Below are 15,982 nucleotides of genomic sequence, written 5' to 3'. Positions count from 1 at the left end.
ACTAAGAAGTGAGTCACAGCTCTGTCAAGTTGAGGTAGGAGGGATAGTAACTGAAATGCTGTATAATTTGGTGCACTCATAGCTGAGCGTGTGATCATAGGACGTCGTGACAGTCAGCAGTAACAGAGAAATCAATGTTCTCTATGTTTTGAAAGCTTTGTATTAGTCTTGCTCATCCTGTGGTCACCTGAGTAGATGGTACGTTCCAGTCAGGAGAAGCGGAGAAGGTAAAAGGCTGGTCACCATCTCCGTCCCTCTCCTCTGCTGTCTGTCTGTGTCTGTTTGATTGAGGGCGGTGCTGAGCAACACATACACAGAGCAGAGAGGCCACAGCGGAGAGGATTGTGGTGGAAAACTGTCCTTCCATGAATTGGCCAGTAATTGTGCAAAGAAAACATTTAGCAGATAGTTTCTATGGGAATACGGAAGGGGAGAATCAGCAATGTCATATTTTAATCTTCTGTGTGTGATGAGGGAAGGCCGCTAGGCCACGTTTATTATGAGAAATGTGGAAGAGGCTAAGTACAACTGATACATGTTAGAGAAGTGTGAGACACCATTGTTTTCTGAGGTGAGTCATGTTTGGATTATTACCAAAGTGTTAAGATCAAACAAGGTGGGGTTAAGCGAATAAGCCCCACATAAGGAGGGTATATAATAAGGGTAGGAGGTATATAATTTAATGTCTTATGGTTTTTCATTAGGTTCTTTATCCCGGGATCCACGGTTTGCTTTGTATTGCTCTTTATGCAGAGTAAACCTATTCACATTGAACTCTACCAGCTTCCAGTGTATTTCTTTGAGTCTGTCTCTTATAAGTTTTGAGTTTTATACTAAGTTGTGGGTGACCTGAAGATTTATTGGCCCATCTGAAGATTTCCCACAACGGGATGAAGCTCTGCATTCACACAAAATCTGGCAATGTGGCACCTTCCTGCAGGGTCATTTGGGGGTGTGGGTGTTTTTATTTGTGCTTTAGAACTTAGCTGCTGTGAAACAATCAGAAAATTACGTTTTATTTATCTGATTCACAGCTTTGTTCTTGCTCAACCGCTGCTGTTCTCTCTCTCTCTTCCAACAGACAAACACACACAGAGTTCACTGACAGTGTCTTCCTAAAATAGTCACTCGCTGTATGTTAGAGCCATAGACTGTAAGAAAAATATGGACGTAGCCATCGTGACATCACCCATTGGTCTCTGAAGAGAGATTTTGAAGCTCAAAAGGCCAAATGAAGCCTGGTTGCTGAAACAAGCCACCTTGCAGCTAGCGACCTGTCACTCTGTCATTGCAACCCACACTGTGGTCGGAGGTGGGATTACATCTGTAGTGTTAATGATGAAAACGTTTAAGAGACTTAAGCTGTACTGTTGAACTGTGTAATGTTACTGTGAACGAAACTTGGCATGTATGCACAAGACTTAGTGCTGGATGTCTAAGGCATATTCAGAAATACATAAAAATACCTAATAAACAACGTTGCTTCTGCTTCCTCTTCTTCTGCACAAGGATTCAACAAGCAGAAATACAGACAGCGCCACTCTGCCATTGCAACCCACATTGTGGTCAGAGATGGGATTACATCCGTACTACCAGAGAATGAACTGCAAAAGTTTAGAGTTTCTATTCACGTTCCTCAGACGCAGGAACTTACGCAGGTAAAATGTAGCGTCTACTGATAGTCTGCATGAGGCATTTAGGGGATGGACACTGTTGTCTCTAGGTGTTGAGAAATCTTCTTTCAGACAGTAAGATGCTGTGGCTGGCAAACTACCTGCTAACATGATACTATTAAAACATTGTATAAAATTGGACGGTGTGACACAGCTAGTATAAGCTTTCTCCATTTTGGACTCTCCGGCTCTCTATTGGGCAGCTCCATCAAGATGGTTTGTTGAATAGCGTAAATCCACGTGTCAAAGTTCACCAACGACGAACTCTACTTGAAAGATCCGAGTGAATCATGGATGTATAAAGAGAACTGGATACAGCGTCGGAGGCGGGGCCCCGTTCATTCCTATGAAAGTTGCTCAGTGGCGCATGAAGCAATAAAAAATCGACTTCCTGGTATGAAAGTACTCGGATCTTCCGCATTGTGCGGCCCATAGAGCATGCGCACTAGTGACTGTCGCTGGCCGAGTCGGCTACTTCCGGTTTAGCCCTCTGGCTAACTTGAATGGAGATAAAACAATTCAATCATGCGGCTCTTCGAGGCTTTTGAAATGTGATTGGACCGAACAGATTTAATTCTGATAGTGAGACAAGTCATTTCGTGGGGGTTGTGACGCTCAGAAAAATTTATCCACTGATTTACAGACGTCTCTTTCACAATGTAAGTCTATGGGAAAAAGTCATTTTGGGCCAGTGTGCATCACGTGACGTTGTAATTACACGGTTGGCCGCTATGTCAAATTTGCTTCAAAGCCTTCCTGTATCCACTTCTCTTTATACATCCATGATGTGAATTTACTTTGTCTCTGTAAGCATTGTGGAAATTTCATTACTAAGACTTGTCCACATTAAGCCGGCTAAATTCTAAATCGCTGATTTCAAGCATGAACGACATGCAGCAGGAGTTCCAGTTTGTTTCTGCAAACACCTCCGTCCACATTAAAAGCACCAAAACGGGTAATTCTCCACCTACTAGGCATGTGCGGGGGACAGATGAGCAAGTCAGCCACAGAAAACCAGCGAATAAGAAGCGGTATTCTGACATTTAGTTTATTGCAGCAGATTCCAACAGTTTGAGGAGAGAAAGGTGGTAGATAGCAACGTTTCACTCTAAACAAGCCGTCAGTAGACAATAAATAGAACAACACTTGCATGTAGCTGTCAGCTGTTGTTGTCACTGTAGTTGTTTCTTCCTCCTCCAATGAAATACTGCGCTGCCGCCACCATCTGTTCTGTCAGTGATATGACAGCGTTTCTACAAAGCTTTGTTTTCCCCGTACACACTACAACACCAAGCCTGCGTTTTCATGTTTTACACACCTTAGAGGCCATTTTGGAAAAGCTGTTTTCAGGGGAGAAAAACGTTTCAGGCAGGACGGAGGAACAATACTAAGAGAAAAACATGGGTTTACAAATTTAGCAGCTTTGTGTGGACATTAGGGATGTGCAGAGATCCCAGTATTTGTATTTGTATCTGTATTTGTTGAGGCAGCAAAATTATTTGTATCTGTATTTGTATTCGAATAAAAGTGGAAAGAGGCTTAAAAATCCTGTTTTTGTTTTTCTGACACTTTTAATTTTAGAAAATTAAAGTGTTACAATAAGTGTTCATGAATAAACTACCTTACGAAGGAGGTCCCCACATCGGGTCCAGAACTGAAGTCTCCCAGATCATAGACGACTGCGCTGATTACTGAGCTAAAACTTTACTCATCGCCTCACTGCAGACAGACCTCTACCTATTTATACACCCATAACAACTTCAAAGGCAATTATTGCTTTGCACTTTTCATTTATTGCCTATTTTTTACAACCTAACTTTGTGGAAAAGAGAAGGGGAAACACAGGTTATGGAGAGTCCGTTGGGAGCACTTTGCTTTATCTCTGGTGAACACCCCCAACAAATAATTTTTAAACTATTTGTATGAAACAAATATTCATATAAAACCCACTATTTGTGCTTTGGCGAATAACGTATTTGCTGCACAATTCTTTTGTTAAGTCAACACCACAACAACCGTTAAGTACATGGTTTTCTTTAATATTTCAACAGTACAAATTATATCTGACTTAAGAATATTGACATGAGAAATACATCGCTTCACGTATCTGAACATCATATTTATTGAGAACATTCTGGGCCACTGAGAAATCACCTGAGAGAACGAGTTAGAAAACCTATTCAGTTTGATGTGATGACTTTGACTTTGAAGATTTCAATTCGCAGAAACATTTACGACGAAGGATTAACCAAAATGTGTCGGTCTACTGCAGCGTACTGTATGAGCAGTAAAACATCCATCGAGGAAATATATATATTGTCTTGATCGGTCTCATCATTAGTAAAACACCAGTACTGTGCACTAATGACTAGCAAATATATTACAGCAAGGACCACTTTTACACAGATATCATGTTCATACTTTTTTTTTTTTTTTTTTTGCCCAAAAGAAAACATCGAAAAAATATTCAACATTTTACAACATCTCAAGAGAAGTTAAAGTCATACAAAGTGTGCAAATGTCACCGTACAGTCACGAGACGACTCCAAATGAAGGCACCATACTGTTCGCTTCCACTCTGGTCACATGACGACTGAACTGTGCTGCTGGGGGTTAATGTCACGGTTTGTTGTTGACAACTGATTCTCACTAAGATTGCCCATTAACTTAAAAAAATAAACCCTAAAAACTTTAAAATACGAAAAAACGAGGATGTCCAAGTAGTGCTTTAAGGCTTTTTGTAGATGCCACTCAGATGCTAGTTTTCCCTTTTAAAGACTTAATTTAAATATTTGCATATTTCCTGTCAGAAAGGTTTGTCATGTTGTAGTGGTCAGTAATGTTTTGTGCCAAAATATTTTGCCAGTCATAACATTTTTTTTTTAACATTTGTTTTGAAATATTGGATACCTGTCTTGGCCTGATTTGTCCTCCATAGTTAGCTTAATGGATTTAAAGCGTTAAGTGTTTGTTTGCTAGTGTCCGTCTGGTTCTTCTTCCTTCTTGTTGTTAATATTTCACCTTCAGCTTTGACTGTACAGCTTCATTGTTAAGATAATTTTACGAGCAGGTACGTTTTCATTCATGGAACAAAACCAAAAGATGTTTGCTGATTAAAACCAAAATTTTAACCACTGAACTGGACTGTTAGCTTACCTGAACCAAACGGTTAGCTGCTTAACTTAGTTTAACTTAGTTGCCGACTGTTAAACTAATCGGCAACTATTTTGATAATCGATAAACTGCTTTTTTCTGATTCCATCTTCATAAATGTGATTATTTTCTGGTTTCTTTAGTCTTCTATGACAGTAAACTGAATATCTTTGTGTTGTGGAGAAAACAAGACATATGAGGTCATCTTGGGCTTTGAGAAAAAGTGACATTTTTCACCATTTTCTGACATTTCATGGACTAAACAACTAATCAATAGAGAAAATAATCTACAGATTGGATTTTCCAGTTTCTCAGGCCTGTATGTTTAATCATGAACATTGCAGTCATGATTAACGCCCCTAATGCAGTTATCCTCACATGATAAGGCCGTATTTGCATTTACAGGGAGATCGATGCATAAACCAGGTTCTCCTGAATCCTCCCATAAGTTGCATCTTCAAATGACAGTTTAGCATAAAACCACTGAGGGACTGCGCTAAAATAAACGGTAAAATCAGAACTGGTGAGACAAAATATACCAGTGGGGGAAAAAGCAGGCGGGACAGCTTATTACAGCGTTAGTCAAAAACATACTTTAACCCAAATACAGGACAGATATTAAACCTCGACAGCTTTCTTCCTACTGACTGAATTGTGTCTGTAGTAGAGCGAATATCGGCACTAGTGCTGATTAATTAATTAGTCCAGCGTTAGTCTTTTCCTGCCCCGCATGTTTTAGACGTTTCTCTGCTCCGACACACCTGATTCTAACGATCAGCTCCTCATTAAAGCTCTGCTGAAGCCTCATAACGAGCCGATCATTCGAATCAGGTGTGTCGGAGCAGAGAAACATCTAAATCATGCGAGGCAAATTATCATTTAATTAAGTCATTTAATTGAACAAAAATACCAAACACTCTTAGATCGAAGCTTCTCTGATGTGAAGATTTGATGCTTTTGTTATATATCAATGTAAATGTAATATCTTAATGTTTGGAGCAACGCAGGAGAGACGTTGTTGAACTATGACGCACACTCTTTATTTCCTTTTACATCTTCTCTGAAAAGACGAATATTTGGCCAAAACTGGCAGCTGGGACTCAAATGGACTTTAATCAAAAAATAATCAATGAAAATAATTGTTAGTTGCAGCCCTGGTCGGCACTGAATGCTTGGTCAGATTATTCTTTCTTCAGAAAATGTCTCATTACTTCAATAATTTGATTTTTGTGCAGAAAATTGTGGATTATGTGACTCAACTTTATTTGTAGAAAAAGATAAAGAGTACCAGATGTTGTAAAAAAGCATCATGTTGAGGTTAAGACTCGTATCGTTTTGGTCAAACATCAAATCATGTAAACTCAGATTATCTGGCTGCCAACACTTTAATTAAAACTTTTACCTAAATCTGGTTCTAATGAGCATGTAAACGTGGTAAATGTCAAACCTCTTGGAAAGTAACGTCATCAGTCATTCTCTAAAAAAAATAATAAAAACAATAATTCAAACAATATTAAAATAAAAAGGCAATATTTTGCATTTCAGACAATAATCTTGTGAGTAGTGCAAAATCATCTCTTGCAGTTTTAACGATGAATCGCAGTTCAGTGGCACCGACGCACTAATACTGATAATCCACAGAGATGCACATCACCCAGCTGTCACTGCATACACTGAAGTTCAAATTCACAAAGCCACAGTCTGAGCACCACCCAAGAGATTTAACCAAACTGTGGCTAAAAAAACAAAAAAACAAAACGGGGCTACAGTCTTCCTCACAGAGGACAGGTTGGGCCGTTCGTCTTCCATCGAGTATGACCTCAGAAAACACACAAAAAAACAAACAAACAAAAAAAAAAAACAGCACGAAAAGGTCACAAGATCAGAAGCAGGTCAGATTTTAAACTCGTGTTCATGTGCAAAGTCTCTTCTTGCGATAGAAGCAGATAAATCCAGTCGACGGTGATCCGATGGTGACGAATCACATCCTCCGTCTTTAGAGAATCAGCGGCAGAGTTGCAGCTTTTGTTTCGACAGGGTTGAAAACCGATTCCTTTATTTCCCAACTGAGACCACAGCGGCGAGAACATCCAGACAAGAAGAGGAAGAAAAACACCCTCCAAACAAAAGATGGCCAGTTAACTTGTTTCTAGGGCTGTGCGATATGATGATATATATCATGTGACGTCTATCGCTTCATATTATGTTCTATCGTTTATTTCGTTGTGTCGCCAATCACTTTTTGCGGCAATATTGTTCATCATTTGGACGATAGTTTGGGTTCTTCTGCACGGTGCGGATGCATGGATGTGGTTTAGGTATGAAAAGTCTAACACGGACCAGAAAACTGCACTTTTCCATGTTGTCGTTTTATATAAACTATTTATTCATTGAATTTACTGTATGGTGATACGTATCGTTATCTGGATTTGAGATTCTGGTCATATCGCACAGCCTTACTTGCTTCATTGTCTGATCTTTGCAGATTTATGTCAAAATCTTGAAGTTCACAGATTGCAGTTCACACCTGGCGTCAGAAATATGTTTAAAAACCATCTTGAGTGACCGTTTGTGTTTAAATCTTCCATAAAAGTTTGAGTTTTCATGTGTGGGGAGAGTGAAAGCTGTTAAAGAGAGACTCTGTGGAGCAACGTTGTGATCAACAGGCTCCTGTTTTCTTTGCATCTCGTGCTCTGTTAGCGTGTGAGGCAAGTAGAGCTTAAACAAAGTCAATAAATCAATCAGTCGATCGAAAGAAAAGGAATCTGCAACGATTTTAATAATCGATTAATCAGGTCAGTGTGTTCCAGCTTTTCAGATGTGATCATTTTCTGCTTTTCTCTGTTTTTTATCATTATGAATGGAATATTTTTGGGTTTTGGACTGTTGGATATTTGAAGACGTTATCTTGGGATCTGGGTTATGATTTACTTTTTGACATTTTATACACTAAACAATTACTCAATTAATAGAAAATATTATCAGTAGTTACAGCCCTACATGTAGCCAAAGGACACATTTGGTGAAAACACATCTGTGTTTGAATTTAAGTCCACAGGACACCTTCTCTGAGTTGTCCATCTGTTTCTATAGTCGGACAGTTTGGTGAAAACATGGAAATCAGCAACAGGAATTTTTCTTAACTCTTCCTCCTCAAGTATTCAAGACATCAGGAACGAGGCTCAAATGTTCACGTTTATCGTTCCCTGTGAATGAAAACTGGAACACACAGAGGTGTCCTTCCATATTTATAAATGTTTAAAAGTGCCAATTGGCTCATTAAACCACCTTTTCACTGTTAAAATGATTTTCTGATGCCTTAATCTACACCTGCAGCAGAACGTTGAAGCAGTTATTGGAACCATGTGTGATTAAATGTAGATTTTCTGTTCACATTGTGTCACATATTAATCAGCTGCATAATATAAACTGACGGGATCTTTCTAACCTTTTAGGACATATTTTCCAACCATATGTGGTTCAAACACAGGTCACCAAGATGCATTTTAGTTCCAGGTGTGATGGAGGCCGCAGACTAATAACTAATAATTTCCCACTCTGTACTGAAATGACATCAATAATCTCCTGAGATCTCCCTTTAAGAAATTCCCCTGATATAAAACACCACCACGACAGCATGGCACAGAACTGAAGCAGGACTATATCAACTATACAGCCAACACGATTACATTGTTATACCAAGAAGCTGTATACATTACAGTTAAGTCTATTGCGTCTCCTGCTCTGTGAGGGGAGGGGGGAGGAGGGGGAGGGGCATCACAGCCAGGTCACATTTACAGGTTTGAAGAGGAAATACATCAAATTCATAACTTTTACAACCACTGAACTCAGGTAGGAACAATAATATCCAGTTGAGCAGTCTACAGGGAGAACAACAGCTGCCCTCGGTTGTCTTTAGAGTAATATCTAATACCGCGACAGGGTGGAGGAGTAAAGAGAAGCCGAGCATGTTGGGAAACTGAGTCAGGTCCACGCCACTTTGCGTGAGATGGCCTGTTTGAAGCACTCAGGGTCCACGTTGCCTCCGGGCCGCAGCGCCCTCTCCAGGCTCACCAGCACGTTTTGGTGGCACTCTCTGATGTTGACCGGGTACTTGGCTCTCAGCAGCTCGTACGCTGCGATCAGCCTCATGTTCTGTTTCACCATCAGGTACTGGATGATGCAGGTGGGCGCCAGGGAGTACCCGTCCCGACAGTGGACCAGAACGCGCTTCCTCTTCTCGGTGGAGGCGTCGATGCACCCGTTGATGTCCTCGAAGCAGCGCTGCTTCAGGGCGGGGCCGTCGCCAAGAGCGTCCGGCACGTCGCCGATGTCCACCTTGAGGCGGGACCAGCTATGGCGGGTGCCGCGGGAGCAGGTGCAGGGTATGAGGTTGAGGCTTGGGCCCGGTTCTCCCGGCACGCTGCTCATGTCGATGATGCTGTCGATGTTGTTGCGACACAAGGTGCGCCCGTTGTACGCCGCGTTCAGGTTGCCGACGTAGATGTAGTCCGTCACCTTGGAGATGACGGGTTCGGAGTACTGGAAGTGTTCGGGGCCGCCGGGTTTGGACTCAGGCGTGTCGGGCCCCCTGGCTCCGGCTGGACCCGTGGCGGCTCTCCTGCTGTAGTTGCGCAGCTTCTTGGAGCCCGAGCGAGACGGAGGGTTGGAGTCGGACTCGGAGCTGCTGTTCCAGGGCGGAGAGAAGAGAGAGAAGCGGCTGGAGGATTTGCTCTTGGTGAGGATCTCCACCGGGCTGGACAGACCGGAGCTGGACGCCGTGGTGGACGCCGAGGCGCAGAACAGAGACGCTCGCTCCAGAGAGCCTGTGCTGCTGGCGGCTCCTGCGCTGTGGGCCTGCTCCATCTGCAAGAGACACACACACATGTAGTCCACCGATTCATCAGACAAAAGCTACTGAGACTTCCTGTGATCCTGATCCTGACGTTGATCCCAGCAGACAAACAGTCAAGTCGTCATTTATTAAAACATTCATTGAAATCATGCTGGCTGTTGTGTTTCTCCTGTTTCTCTCTGCTTCCTGAAAGCTTCATTAAGGATTAATCAACAATTTATTAATGACTGATTAAATATTTATGACTGAAAAATAAAATAATTATGAGGGGACACTGTGAGGGGTCAGAATATGAACAATATATAAGTGTTACATAGAAACAATGATCCATTTCAAATACATTACATTCACTATCAAATCAATATATCTTACAGACAGAGTTAATGTCACACAGGCAGGTGAATAATAAATTATAACAAAATTAGCTGCTCGCAGGTGGTGCTGTAATACACAAGATTAAAAACGTGTCAAATTATTATTTTAATTATATAATTATTCACTCCAACAGCTGCAAACCTACTCAAATGTTATTTCTGCCTATTATTCTTTTAGAGGGACTGGTATCTGTGAGGTTTTTAACACATGTAGATCAATAAACACAAAAAACTGGAGGTCGCGGAGTAAAAACAGAGATGTAAAAAATGAAAAATATCTTCCTTTGCTAAAGACTTTTGCCTGTAAGAAGAAGTAAATGTCTGCAGTGTCTCTGCAGAGAGGACTAAAATTATGGTTCAACACCAGATGCAGGAGGAAGGTGGACAATCACATATAGATGATATTAATAAACACACACACACACACACATATATATATATATATATATATGCATATGAACCGCAGATTAACTGTAGAATTGAATGTCTCATTGGAGACAAAGTAAAGAAACTGCTGTAGCTACAAGTCACAGACAGACAGCGTGTTGCTAACAGAGATTTTAAAGAGCAAACAATCAAACCAGCATCTAACAGGTCTGAAGTGACGTCTGTAGGTATGTTTACATGATGTTTAATGTGCTGCAGCTGAGCAGCTAATTAGCATCTAGCTGCTAACTGACGTTAGCGGTGAATGTTTGTTTGGAGGCTCGTTCAACAAGTTGCAGGACAAGACGTGTGTTCATGTTTGTAAGTTATCATCAAGCTGTTGTTTCATTCACTACCATGTTTAAAGGAAGAAGGTATCAGACGTCATATAACGCTTAGATTTAACAACTGGGTATTGAATATTTTACATATTTTAAGATTTTATTTAAACACTGGACATCTTGAATGTTGTTTTCATGTAAGTTGTAATGTTTTATATTTGTCTCCCATCTTCTTCTGAACCGTGAGTTCCGTTGCAGCCTAACCTTTGACCCTGTCTATAAATCACGTGACCCCAAAGTTAAATACGCCCCTCTAACTCCTCACCCTGGCAGCCAGGTGACACCGTTAGAAGAGAAAACCTTCTAGTCAGCAGCAAGTCTTTCTGTAAATCTTCTCTTTCTTTGCCTCTTGTATGATTTCTTTAACTCATTTGTTTTGCTCGGTGTTCTTTCTCAGCAGCAGACGTGTGTGTGTGTGTGTGTGTGTATTTGTGAACGTACCTGAGCTTTGAGGTTGTTCTTCCACTCCTGCGTCTCCAGAGCTTTGAAGCGTCCGCTGCTGTCGGAGGAGACCGACACACAGAGGGGCCGGTGAGCTCTGGGAGGGAGCTGGGGGGTGAGGGCCACGGGGACGGGCCGCGCATCGGCGTGCTCGCTCCTACTCATCATCAGATTTGGACAAGAGCCTGAGTTACGCAGACGACACACACACACACACACACACACACACACACACACACACACACCTGAGATCAACAGCATATACATATAGTATTTAACCCTTACCTGTTTTAACGATTGTGTTCATTATCGATTAATCTGATTGTTATTTTCTCGATGAGTTGTTTGATCTATAACCCGAACACAGCCAGCTATTTCATCTCGTCTTTACTCGTCAGGGCATAATGAAGAGAGATTGTCAGTATTTTTTCATTTATGTTTTTCTTGCAATTTAATCATGAAATAAAAGGTTTTTAACAAATACTTTCATTGACAAAATGAACACTGTGCTGAAGTGTGTGAAAGTTATTTGTTGACCTTGCAAACAGTAATTTGCCAAAAATGCTGATCTTCAGGTCCACTTACTAACAGAAGAAATATTTTATCGTCAAGACGGTGGAAAGTTTTTGAGGAGTTTGGAAATACCTTCAGAACAGAAAGACTTTACCGTCAAGGATGTTTCTTTCAGAAAAACTGAAGTTTAGCTCTGTGACTTGAAAAACAAGACAGACACAAGCTGAAGCTATTCATACACGCTGACATGTCATCACCATTATCCTCATTATTCAAAAGGTTCTGTCGAGGAAGGTCTCAGTTAACAAAATAAAGGCATAAATATCTCTTATGTCTTTGTAGTAACCGAGCACAATCATCAGCTTTATCACATTTTCACATTTAACATTTATGTCGACTTTTTGGAGGATTTTACCTACCAGCACATTCTGAGCGGGTGATGGACTGAATCTGCAGTGTGTTCTGGGTTTTCAACAGGCTGTGAAGACTTTTCACTATACCTGTAGACAGTAGTGGTAGAAGTATTCAGATCCTTTACTGCAGTAAAAATACCAATACAGCAACGTACAAATACTCCATTACAAGTCAAAGTCCTGCATGAAAAATCCTATTACAGTAAAAGTACATAAGTATTATGAGCTTGATGTAGTTAAAGTATTGCAGTAAAAGTAGTGGTTTTGTCCCTCTGACTGATATATTATTATATATGACATCATTAGATTATTAATAGTGAAGCATCAGTGTTAGAGCAGCATGTTACTGTTGTAGCTGCTGGAGGTGGAGCTAGTTTACACTACTTTATATACAGTTAGCTAGTTTAGTCCAGTGGTTCCCAACCTAGGGGTCGGGCCCCTCCAAAGGGTCAGCAGATAAATCTGAGGGGTCGTGAGATGATTAATGGGAGAGGAAAGAAGAAAAAACAAAGTTCTGATACACAAATCTGTTTTCAGTTTTTGGACTTTTTCTCTAATCTTTGATTTTTGCTGAAATATTGGATCATTTGAACATTTATTGAAATGAAAGCATGTGAGAAGTTTAGAGGGAAAAATCACTATTTGGTGGAGCTGTTAACAACTCATAGACATGTGAAATGTGACCCCGACTACACACTGCTTTTTGTAAGACGTCAAAAGCCAAAAAGGTTGGAAACCACTGGTTTCATCTTTAACAATGTGTTGTATTTTAAAAGCTTGTTATATTATCCATTGTGTCAAATCTTCATCTGAAAAGTAACTAAAGCTAAAATATAGTGGAGTGAAAATATACAGTAGCATCAAATGGAAATACTAAAGTAAAGTACAAGTACCTCAAAATTGTACTTCAGCACAGTACCTGAGTAAATGTACTTTCCACTAACGTTACTGCTATAGATGAGAGGTCACCTTGCCGTAAACTTAACCCATCGATGATCATTTGACAGTTTAGAGAAGACATTTAAAAAGCAGCAGGCTCACCGATCCTTCCATCCTTGCAGAGGACCTTTTTATCCAGCAGTTTGTGTGCACTCAGGTCTTTGTTCCACTCTTCCTCGGTTTCCATGTTCCGCCTCCTGCTGACAGAGGCACAAACACCCGGCTCAGGCGGCGCGTCATCTTTGGCAAGCCGAGAAACACTTCAGCTCCATCGGACAGACATCACTTCAGCAGCCCGCGGCTTGGAGGGGGCACCACTAGCATCACCGGCTAACTTCGCCGGCTAACTTAGCCTGCTAGTGTGTGAGTCATGTTGTTGAGCTGCTGAAACCTCTAACCGTCGGTTATTTCAGCCCTAATGGGAAACCGCAAACAACTAAAACGTGAACACCGGGAGACGGCGATCGCATGACGCCTGGAGAAGACAACGTTAACGGTAAAAGTGCTGGAGCGTTGCGGGCTAACCTAACCGCCGCTGGTTAGCATAACTACCCGCTGTCTGTTGCTCCTTTGCGGCTCATTAAACATCAACTACGGCAGCATTTTGTTGTGTTTGTCGGCTGCTACACAACACAAGATACCGTCGGTGACAAACACCACTAATGTGTTAGTTTTTACGGTGCCGGAGCGACTGCTGGCCGGTTACCCAGCGGCTCCGCGAGCCCAGCAGCATCATCTCCGTGAGCGCGAGCCCGACCCCCTGCTGCACGAGCTCCAATGCGGTTAGCCTGTGAAAACTTTTTCACCCCGAACTCAGCCTTCCAGGTTGTGTTAACCCGATGAGGTTTAAACATCATGACAGGCTCTATAAATCAGCTGTTCGTGTAAAAAGTTGGGAAAAAATGTGGCGAGACGTATTTGAGAGTTAGCATTTGTGAATTATGATGAAGAAGAGCAGGATGTTGAGAGGAAAACTACCTGAAAGGCTTAACTCGGCACATAAACCCCCACAATATATGGCTTGCTCGATAATGACGTTGGCGTCTACCAGATGGGCGGAATAAGTCAGTTTCTCCTTAGATTCACCAAACGGCTGATGCAAAACACTAAAACGAATGCATCTCCAATAATGTAACGTTTCAAATAACTATTGAATGGACAACCGTTAATTTTTTTACGAATAATAAATATTTGTTGAGCCCTGATTAACAAAAAATATTCAGAGAAAGCACTGAAAAAGCAAATACTTTAGGATTAGTCATAATCTAAAATAAAAATGTGATGGGTTGACTAAATATAGGAATATATGAGGTCATTTTTAATTTAACTAAAATTTTTGATTGTCAGCACTTATAGAGCCAGTGTTTTGGCATGCATAAGACACTTTTGTCCAAAGCAACTTCATATCTGGATACATTTCAGTTTCTTTTACAACATTTTACCATAAAATTTTATCGTTAAATCACAAACCCTATGATTTATGGCCAAATAACATATACTTTACTGCCAAGTATTACCAATTTTCTCCACACTTCAGTGAGGCAAGGTTGCATGGAAGTTTGCGGTGGTGGAAATATAGACGGCATACCAGTGTAGTTAGACTGGAGCAAGAGACATCATGTTCATGCTGATTTAATCTGATTAACAGTAAAACTAAAATAACTCAAATGGAATTAATTAACATTCAAATTAATCATATAAAATCAACAAATCCCCACACTGGAAAAAGCCAAAGCCTGCAGTCCTTAAACGATTAATCGCTAACCAAAAACACTTGATTCATTTCCAGTTGATCAGTTATTCCACCGATTATCAAATCACTACAGAACTACAAGACAGTTAGATTAAGTTAAAGGAAGGGTTCACAATTTTTCAAGTGTCAAAAGTTTATCTGAAGCTAATATGAAGCTTCAGCGTCCACATGGGTCAAATAAAGTAGATATCTTTCAACGTTACAGTCTTTTTAGTGCCAAAGTTCCTCTTTTTGTTACTATACTTCCACCTGCAGCTCAACAGGGAAACACTGTCCAAGGAAACACAAAGAGGGAATTTGATGCTAAAAAGACTGTAAATGTGTCAGATATCCACTTGATATGACTAACTCAGACTGCTGAAGCTGAATATAAGCTTCACAGAGACTTTAAATGACTGTGTGGACACACTGTGGATTTTGGCCTCCATCACTTCCATTGAAAGCACATTTGAAGGATCTTTTAATATCCAGTATGAACAAGAGGAATGATTACAGCGAGAAAAAACCTCTTTCACTGTTCATATGGACACCTGACTGCTGGTTTAAGACACACTGGAAAAATTATGAAGCTGAAGTTAAGCAAATAACTAGACATGCGTGTTTATAACTGATTAATTAATACTTTAATCTGCACAAAAACAAACTCTAACTCTGTTTTGATTTAATGACCATCTGTTTGGTAGAATATTGATGTTATTGTTATTATTCTCTTCATGTTCCAAACAGCTGTTCAGTTAAATTTTTCCTCCTGTCACCTCAACTTTTAAAATATGTGAAGTATATAAATAAAAAAAACGCTTTACAGAAGCACTGAAGACGATACAATCACACATTCATATTAAGAAAGCTCAAAATTATTCAGAAAATCTAAAACATTGACAGGAAGCTTCACATTATGTCTGAATTTAAGCTAAAACTCTTTCACATCACATCTTCTTTTATTTGACTCACCGTGTGTGTGAAGCTGGTTTTAGGTGTTTTAGGTGTCAGCAGCTCCGTCTGACAACGATTGTCTATGAGTTGATCTGGAGACAGGGGTTTTTTTTTTTTCTTTCTTCTTCGTCTTCTTGTGTTTAATTGGATAGCCAGGCCTCTCTCCGG

General features: G+C 40.6%; 1 protein-coding gene across 1 annotated transcript; it reads right to left on the bottom strand.

Moving 5' to 3' along the window:
- Positions 1-5,315: 5,315 nt before the first annotated feature.
- Positions 5,316-14,069, bottom strand: LOC122985346. Its single transcript, XM_044355928.1, has 4 exons — positions 13,231-14,069; positions 12,196-12,276; positions 11,264-11,448; positions 5,316-9,692 (listed from the first exon to the last, which is right to left on the bottom strand). Exons 1-4 carry the CDS (start codon positions 13,313-13,315, stop codon positions 8,811-8,813), a joined length of 1,233 nt encoding a protein of 410 aa, XP_044211863.1. The 5' UTR covers positions 13,316-14,069; the 3' UTR covers positions 5,316-8,810.
- Between the last annotated feature and the right edge of the window lie 1,913 nt (positions 14,070-15,982).

This window comes from Thunnus albacares, chromosome 7 (assembly GCF_914725855.1).
Source record: "Thunnus albacares chromosome 7, fThuAlb1.1, whole genome shotgun sequence".
Lineage (NCBI taxonomy): Eukaryota > Metazoa > Chordata > Actinopteri > Scombriformes > Scombridae > Thunnus > Thunnus albacares.
Note: the sequence above shows the minus strand (reverse complement) of the source record. Positions and strands in the feature narration are given on the sequence as shown.

What these genes read in the sequence shown, in the direction of transcription:
- LOC122985346 (XM_044355928.1), bottom strand. Translation starts at nt 13,315, where the DNA reads ATGGAAACCGAGGAAGAGTGGAACAAAGACCTGAGTGCACACAAACTG. An exon ending in CTGCAAGGATGGAAGGATCG is followed by an intron (nt 12,277 to 13,230) that starts GTGAGCCTGCTG and finishes TACTGTCTACAG; the next exon opens with GTATAGTGAAAAGTCTTCAC. An exon ending in CACCCGCTCAGAATGTGCTG is followed by an intron (nt 11,449 to 12,195) that starts GTAGGTAAAATC and finishes TGCGTAACTCAG; the next exon opens with GCTCTTGTCCAAATCTGATG.